The sequence below is a fragment of the Lytechinus pictus genome, chromosome 17 (genome assembly GCF_037042905.1).
Source record: "Lytechinus pictus isolate F3 Inbred chromosome 17, Lp3.0, whole genome shotgun sequence".
Taxonomy (NCBI): domain Eukaryota; kingdom Metazoa; phylum Echinodermata; class Echinoidea; order Temnopleuroida; family Toxopneustidae; genus Lytechinus; species Lytechinus pictus.
Genome location: NC_087261.1, coordinates 2,704,424 through 2,712,379, shown reverse-complemented (window position 1 = coordinate 2,712,379; position 7,956 = coordinate 2,704,424). Strand labels below are relative to the sequence as shown.

The window sequence follows — 7,956 nt, the reverse complement described above, 5'->3', positions numbered from 1 at the left end:
CGGATTAACGAACCTTCGGAATTACGAACCTTATTTCGTTTTCGGATTGACGAACCTTCGGAATTACGAACCTTATTTCGTTTTCGGATTGACGAACCTTCGGAATTACGAACCTTATTTCGTTTTCGGATTAACGAACCCTCGGAATTACGAACCTTCGGAATAACGAACCTTCGGAAATACGAACCTTCGGAATAACCGAACCTTCAGAATTATGAAGCTTCGGAATTACGAATGTATGCGGATATTGTATATGAATTGATGTATTTGTTTGTGCCTTTCAGTGGAAAGAAAGTAAACTTAAACTTTAAACTTGAAACTAGATTACGCCCAGTAATCATGATAATGACACTAAAAGAAAGCTAGATTGATAATTAGAAGTACTGTTATATAGATTGTTTTGCACCATTAAAAGAATTCTTGCACATGTTGGGTTTTAGTTTTGTTTTGTCCGATAACAATTGCTTGGATGCTCACATGACAGACAATTTTGCCTTCACTGGTCGTGCATGAGACAATCGTGTTAGAGACCAAATGATATTGTCGTATCCACTGAATACGTCCTCATCAGCGGTCGAGGAGAAACGCTTGGTTATTACGGTTATACTGTACAGATTGTGAAGTACACCTAGTAATGAGGACAGAGGTTTTGGGCCTCATCGTGGCAAATGTTTAAAGTTTCCTCATACCTGGAATAAATGTTACGAAATCAAAGACATAAGTTGATTCCGTCATCGAGAGGCGATGTCATCATTTGCGAGCAACATGGCTTTTTTCAATCAGTGGAGTAATTGCGTCTTCGCGTTTTTGCTTCTACACTTGATCATTTTTGTTTCAAGCGAGACATTTGCACCCTCGGATGACTTGGACCCTCAATGTAATGATACTTTTTCTAATCGAACTTCTGAATGTGAGTTTAAAATGCCACTTTCTTACAGACGATCGAGATCTTGTTTTAATCTTATATTTATGGTACTGTTATGGATTCCATTTGTAGGCTATTTTTTTTCCAGCATATGCTGAATATGGGATTTAAAATTGTTTTATCTGTACTGTATCACGAACTTAAAGAAAGGATGCAACGTATTCAGTGCGATACAGTTGAGTCCGATTCATGCGCATAATCCTACGCTTACCAACCGAGTTCAGAGGCCGGCATGTAGCTATTTCGTGTTTTATAAATCAAACGAACTGTTGGTTGATTTTCATTTTTAAATTCATTTTAACAAAATGACTGGCTACGGCCAGTAAACATGATATTCCATGTACAGTATATTAAGAGTCTCCACCCTTGTCCTTGCGTGGATTGATCCGTGGTCCTATGTTGTAAGCTTCAAGATTCCTAAAAATTACCACACTGTTCTCAGCGTTGTCTTTTACAGTCCCGCGCTTGAAACGTAAAATAACTTTAAGTTGCATGATTAATTGTTGCATTAAGGGTTAAGGTGTCTTTTATATCGTACTCCCGACGTTAAAAAAGTGAAGTAAAGGTTGTGACAAATTACTTTACGTCTATTCTTGTCTAGATAGATATCAATTTCTGCACCTGAAAAGATATAATCTTACATATATTTAGTCTCGTTTATTTCCTCTCCTCAGATATGAAATACATTGGTTGTTTCAACTCTACTTGTTTTGAGAAGGTTATAACTTCAAATGTCACTGATATAGACGAATGTACCAGCCAATGTAAAGATGGTAACCATTCCTCCTCAGCTTTATCACTTGGATACTTGTGTTCCTGTGGAAACTTTACCTGTCAAAGAAAGAATCGAATGTGCGATAAAAAATGTGGCATTCCCTGTGAAAAAAGCTTCACAGGTTTCAGGACATGCGGGGGTATAGGATTCTATCAAGTATATAAAAGCGGTAAGATCCGTCAAAGTATTTCTGTACTGTCGTACAGGATGAGTTGGCTCTGCCCTCATCTCGCCCCCCCCCCCCCACCCTCACAAGAATAAACAAAACAAAAAGAGAAACGAAATGAAAATTGTGAAATGTGATATTGTGATATTGTTTGTTGAAAACTATGTCAACATACATTAAAAAAATTAGATTTGTCATTATTTTGTAAAAGGCCGACACGTTTTGCTCGCTCGTCATACTTTTTTCCGCATACATTAGATACGCCTTGACGTGGCTCTAAAAACGTTTGGTTCTCTTACCCAGTGACTTATTATATTGACTAGATTCAGATAACAATGCAAATAATCGATTCGCTGAATGTTTTGATAACCGCAGCATTTGAAAATACCTACGATCTTTAATGGATTTTGGACGTAAACATATTGCTTTAATGTGTTTTAAAAGATGATGAGTTTGTTTATCTGCTTGTTTTCCCTATATCTCATACTTAACAGTATTTAATGTTTTGTTTTTGCTTAATACGCAATTAAGATTGTTCATTGTTATGAGGCATAATTATCTTAATTGATTTTATGACATATCTTCAAGTTGACTTAATTAAAATCATATCGTTTGTTTATTTTTTCAGGCACATTTGAGAATGAAGCATCAGGTATGTTTACAGATTACGATAAATGATTATTAAAAGGTCTCTCATATTTCATACATTGTATTTCTTTTTAATCAATATGATTGATACATTATTCGAGGTATTCTGTTTAAATAGTATTAATTTTTCTGTTTTGATTATAATTATCAGTTTCTTCCATCTTCTCAGGAACAATATGTAACTGGGGTAGATGGGGGAGTATTTTCACAAAATTGGTGCTAATTCTCACTAAGTTTCAATTTGAAAATGCAATAATGCCCTCCTTATCGGCTCCGTTAAACTGTTTAACATGTTTACGCATTTGGCACTAAGAATAATTCCCGAATACGACTATTTACCATCATAGATCGAATAGGTTTTGTCAGAATTATGCTAACACCTGCCTTTGGCAAGCTTTGCTACTTGTCAAAATTGTGAATTATGTCATCTATCATTCAAATTTTACCTATTAGTAAAAGCTGTTGATTCTTTGTAAGAAAAAAATAAACAAAATTTTCTGTTTCCCTTCTATTGGTAATGTTTTTTTCTTTCAGAAGGTTAATTAACACTTATCTTATGATAGTGATCATTATGATTGTATATTAAAGAGTGCCATCGTTTTCTTTAGCGCTTTGCATATTTGAAAAAAAAAATGGTTTTAAACAAATATCGTATATTTTATTTCGTTTACCCCTAGATCCCCCAGGTAACAAGATTTTGATATTAGCTATCGTATGTGGCGGGATCGTAGTTACAACGTGCTGCGTGTGCTTCGTCGTTTCAATAAGTGAAAGGTACACCCATAAGCATATTGTGGAAGTGAGAGAGATTAGTCATTCGTGAGAGTATCCTGTCATGCAATACTTTGATGAATATTATGAATAAGAAATAGATTTTAAAATACGCATCGTACCCCCGTATTTTTTTTAATAGAGCTGTGTAATAACTTTATCGAAAGTTTGCGACTTGCATCTTTTAAATGCAAACGAAAGAATGGAAAGAATACAGAGAAAATCATACCCACACACACACACACACACAAGATGCTGAGACGAACAAGCGGTGCAAGAAATTTCGATTTCAACAAAAGAAAAGTAAACCTTTGGGTTTTACGATTTGTTGCTTCTATTGACTTTGATAACTAAGAATCGTTAGATAACCACCGCTAGAAAAACATAAATAATATTTTGCATATAGGCCTACACTAGCAAGATATAAGTCAGACTTTATCGTGCAGTCTTACAATAGATGCACACAAAGGAAGTATCATTAATACAATTTTTTGGCGAATGCACATTATTTGAAATCAGTGCAAATGTTACGGTCAATAGAACTCTCTTTTTGTATTCCTTCTTTCTTTCTTTATTTTTTTCTTTATTTCTTTCTTTCTTATTTTGATTTCTTTCGTTATTTAATACCTAGGTATTTTATCAGTTACTGTATCCTGATTCTCTAAGAATGCCTTTTTGTTCGTGTAGGGATTTGGGTAATCTCAGCCCATGTCACCTTCCCCACCCAGAAGCTGTACCTTGCGTAGGATTGCATCTCAGAGATTCATTTCAGTTTTTGGAAGCCATAGATTCAACTCTTATTATGGTATTTACTATATATAAAAATTACTGTATTATATAATTTCATATTCAAGCGAAAGATAAATTATTGTTTGCTTTCACTTTATTCATTCGAATAGGAGACGTAAGAGAAGACACGCCAGAGAGCAAGCCGATAGCTCCATGCCAACAGAACTTACATCTCGACCCCAAAGACCTCAGAGTGTAAACAATATCTACAGCATTGCGGGACCCAGTCGACATCATCTTGTTAACACCAGCAATGGATATTCTGTTTCAGAGTTAACGTTGTCGTCTGAGGACACATATGATCACACCGTTTCGTCTGATCGCATCCAGAGCAGAAGGGCCAATCGTCAAGGATCCCACTCGTTACCACGGGGTCTCCAGTCAAGTTCTACACAATCAATGCGAAATCCGACAGGCATGCAGAATGTCACAGAAGATAGAGGAAAATGTCAAGGGAGTGGCTCAATTACCGAGTTGTGTTGCCCAGATAGTAAACACGGTGTGCAGTGCAGCTGCAGCAAGAGAAGGCACCAAGAAAAGTCCGGATCCGATCAGAGAACCCCTGGTGCTTACTCCAACAGGCGTGTAGGGTCGGTGAAATGGTCAGATAAACGGTCACACGGGGCTGATGGAGGTATCAATGGTTCACGGGGAAGGTGGCCGAGGGAGGTTGCACGGGAACCAAGACAACTTTCGGTAGGAGAAGCGGGTAGAGGTCCAAGAAGAGATGTCCACATTCAGAAAAGTTCGAAGAGTAGTAAAGAAATGTCAGCCAGCTCTAAGAAAAGGAGTATGCTGGCCCTACCTTGTGAAAGAGATACCGTAGGAAACAACAGTGAAGGGAGATGTAACCAACGACCACCACCACGATCCGACGACAATCCTCCACCCATTATTCACCGAGTTGAGAAGCCAGAAGCTGTCGAAAACGATGATATGCCTGGTGAATATTATCATACATTAGAGCCTGACCAAGGAGAAAAAACAGTGGGGGAAATGAATGAGGGACAACAGTTCTCCAGCTCGGAATACTTCGTCCTAGAGCCTAGTGAATACTCCATTGAACAATCAGAGCCATGTTCTGCGATGAAAGCAAATGGCCACCAAGGCTCCAAAGACACTCCTACCTGTTCAGGGTCTTCTGACTCACAGTATGACTATGCAGCAATCCCAGGGCAGAGTAACCTTAGATTCTTACCTTTAACGTGTAAGCATACGCAAGCTAACCACAACAAAGTGGAAGGAGGTAATGGGATGATTGATAATATTCTTTATGATCCATCTTAAAAATTCGTTTTCTGTTACTTTCGAGATATTTGCAAATCATACCACAAATTTCCACCATATTTACAAGCATTTTGCGCGCAAAAACATCGATACTCAGACCTTATCAAGTCATAACCCCAAAATTCGAGCATAAGTATTTGTACATAGTCATGAAACTGTAATAGGCCTCCCTATAGAAGTAATGATCCCGATACTTACATGAAATTATTCATCGAAGAGATAATTTCAAATATTTATGACAACCTATGTACAGTACACAATATGTCAGTATGTTGTGACATTGTGAGATTATCAGCACAAAACTTTGCAAGTAGATTTCATGGATTTCTAGAAAAGACTTGCATTATCATTGCGAATCGAAATGTAAATAATCATCATGTTCAGTATTCTATAAATCCCTCACTCATCATTCTGTTAGAATTATGTGGCTACGGTGGCAAAGAAGAGTTTGTAAACAGTATTAACCTAATTTTATTAAGCATATTAGTCCTGGAGCCGTTTCATAAAGCTGTTCGTAAGTTTAAGAGCGACTTTAAGAACGACTGGTAAACCTTTCTTACGCGCTCAACCATCGTCAATGAATATACAAATTATCACCAGAAAGAATCACCAGTCGTTCTTAAAGTCGCTCTTAACTTACGAACAGCTTTATGAAACACCCACCTGGGCTCTGTAACACAAAGGTTTGCGATGAATTGCAAATATGAAAGAACCGCACTGATTTGTGCCCGGTCAGTATTTTAAACCGAGAGCGCGCATGCAACGATTATCTTGATTGGCCATTGGTATTTTTGTGATTGGTTGCAAACCTTTGAGAAAAGTGAGAAGGGATAGTAAAAAGAGGTAGAGAGAGAAAATGAGTGTGTGGGGCGTGGGGGGGGGGGGCCGAGTGCATATGCGTGTGTGAGGGAGAATATCGCATGATGCTTAAGTATGATGACTCTAAATAATTGAGAAAACAACAAATGAATCGATAAAAATTAAGCCAAAATTAAGCCACAAAAACACACCCGAATATAGGAAAACTGTTCCCCAATTTTCGCTCATAATAATAATTCGTTGCAGAGTTTTATGAATGTAAATTGTATCGATGGTTTTAAGGTCTATTTGCAATTATTACAATACCTGATTTGATGTTATAGTAAACATGGACATAAATGTGTATTAAACCACTTCAATGTTTACATTTCTAATGGGTTTCAATTCCGGTATAATATAATAATTAAAGCCACAAGCCCGCATTTCTCTAAGCAATCAGTATCATTGATATCTGTTAAAATACCAATTTAAGTTTTCATGAAAATTGTGTAACTAGTGTTAGATATAATGTAATCGTTGTTTCTTCTTGCTGAATAAAAAAAAAAGAAAAAAAAAGGATAGGCTCCTCTTGAAATAAATCAATATTTCAAAGAGGAACCGCATTACGAATAGTGTGCTGTTCTACTACCGGGTCCAAGAATGGAATGGAGGGAAATCTGAGCCTAATATACCCTTAATCTGAAATATGTTTTTATGAAGTTCAGCGGGGGTAAAATATATCTACGAGGAGTGGATATGGTTTGCTTAGTTATCATTTCATCTATTGTGACGTCAGAAGGGTCAGGAATAGCTCGCACTCCGGCTTGTGGTGAAATAGGTGCTGATAGAATATCTCAACGTAAGATGTAGTCATTTTTCTAACAATTGCTTTAATTATAGCCATCAGAAATCTCATAGTTGGATTATTCGAACTACTTGTTTTTGTTTGTACATGGATTCTCAATTGCAAATCAAGAAGAGAAAATGTTGTATTAGATCATCTTTGAAAAGTGACTTTATGCCTTCATCTAAAACTTTGAAAATATGTTTTAACGCTTCAAAGATAAGATCTAGCTATTCATTTTTAATCAATGTCATCCTTTTGTCTGAAAATGATTAATTGTCGGTGTTAAGTGCTTTTTTTATTTTGAAAATAGTTTTGGCACCCCCCCCCCCCAATCTCTCAATCATTCGTTCTACTATGAATAAATATTATAATCAAAGTCTAGCGAGTGACATTTTTCTCTATTCGCTGGTTACACTCTAAAGATATTTGGTAAAAGTGCTCCAAGAGCATGATGAGGGTAATTATGTGTCCAACCTACATTAGGCATTTCTTTGGGGCATTTTTCTTTATCCAGTGTGATGAAAATTTTGCCCATTCTAGAGCGAATGCTGCTTATTTTCTAACCTTTATACCGGACATCACGCTTCCCACATCGGGTAAAATGCTGCCCGAAATTGGTTGGACACATAATTACCCTCGTGGTGGTAAAAAAATTACCCATTTTTTTCACAGTCTTCCCTCTTTCAAAGAACTATTTATTTTGATAAATGGCTTATATTCATGATAACATGCTTCTACTTGAGACATTTATACCGAAATGATTATGTTACCAAGTAGCAAAACAATTACTTTTCCTCTCAAAACATTTTAGTTTCTCTATACAAATACAAGTATAGGTAAATTTATTCTCTGTAGTATTAGTAGATATCTGAAAACATATATTTTAAGACTACGTATTTATAACACACAGTCAATGAGAGACCACAAACAGTTTACTCCCCCTTTAACAT

At 36.5% G+C, this 7,956-nt stretch overlaps 1 protein-coding gene across 1 annotated transcript; it reads left to right on the top strand.

The window, feature by feature from the left end:
• The first annotated feature begins 512 nt into the window (after positions 1-512).
• On the top strand, positions 513-7,073 carry LOC129280473 (uncharacterized). The gene is made up of 5 exons (XM_064112353.1): positions 513-910; positions 1,600-1,869; positions 2,495-2,518; positions 3,192-3,288; positions 4,185-7,073. Exons 1-5 carry the CDS (start codon positions 745-747, stop codon positions 5,359-5,361), a joined length of 1,734 nt encoding a protein of 577 aa, XP_063968423.1. The 5' UTR covers positions 513-744; the 3' UTR covers positions 5,362-7,073.
• Positions 7,074-7,956: the final 883 nt, after the last annotated feature.

Coding starts and splice junctions, on each gene's coding strand:
- LOC129280473 (XM_064112353.1), top strand. CDS start 745: ATGTCATCATTTGCGAGCAACATGGCTTTTTTCAATCAGTGGAGTAAT. Junction 911..1,599: donor TTCTAATCGAACTTCTGAAT/GTGAGTTTAAAA, acceptor TCCTCTCCTCAG/ATATGAAATACATTGGTTGT. Junction 2,519..3,191: donor ATTTGAGAATGAAGCATCAG/GTATGTTTACAG, acceptor GTTTACCCCTAG/ATCCCCCAGGTAACAAGATT.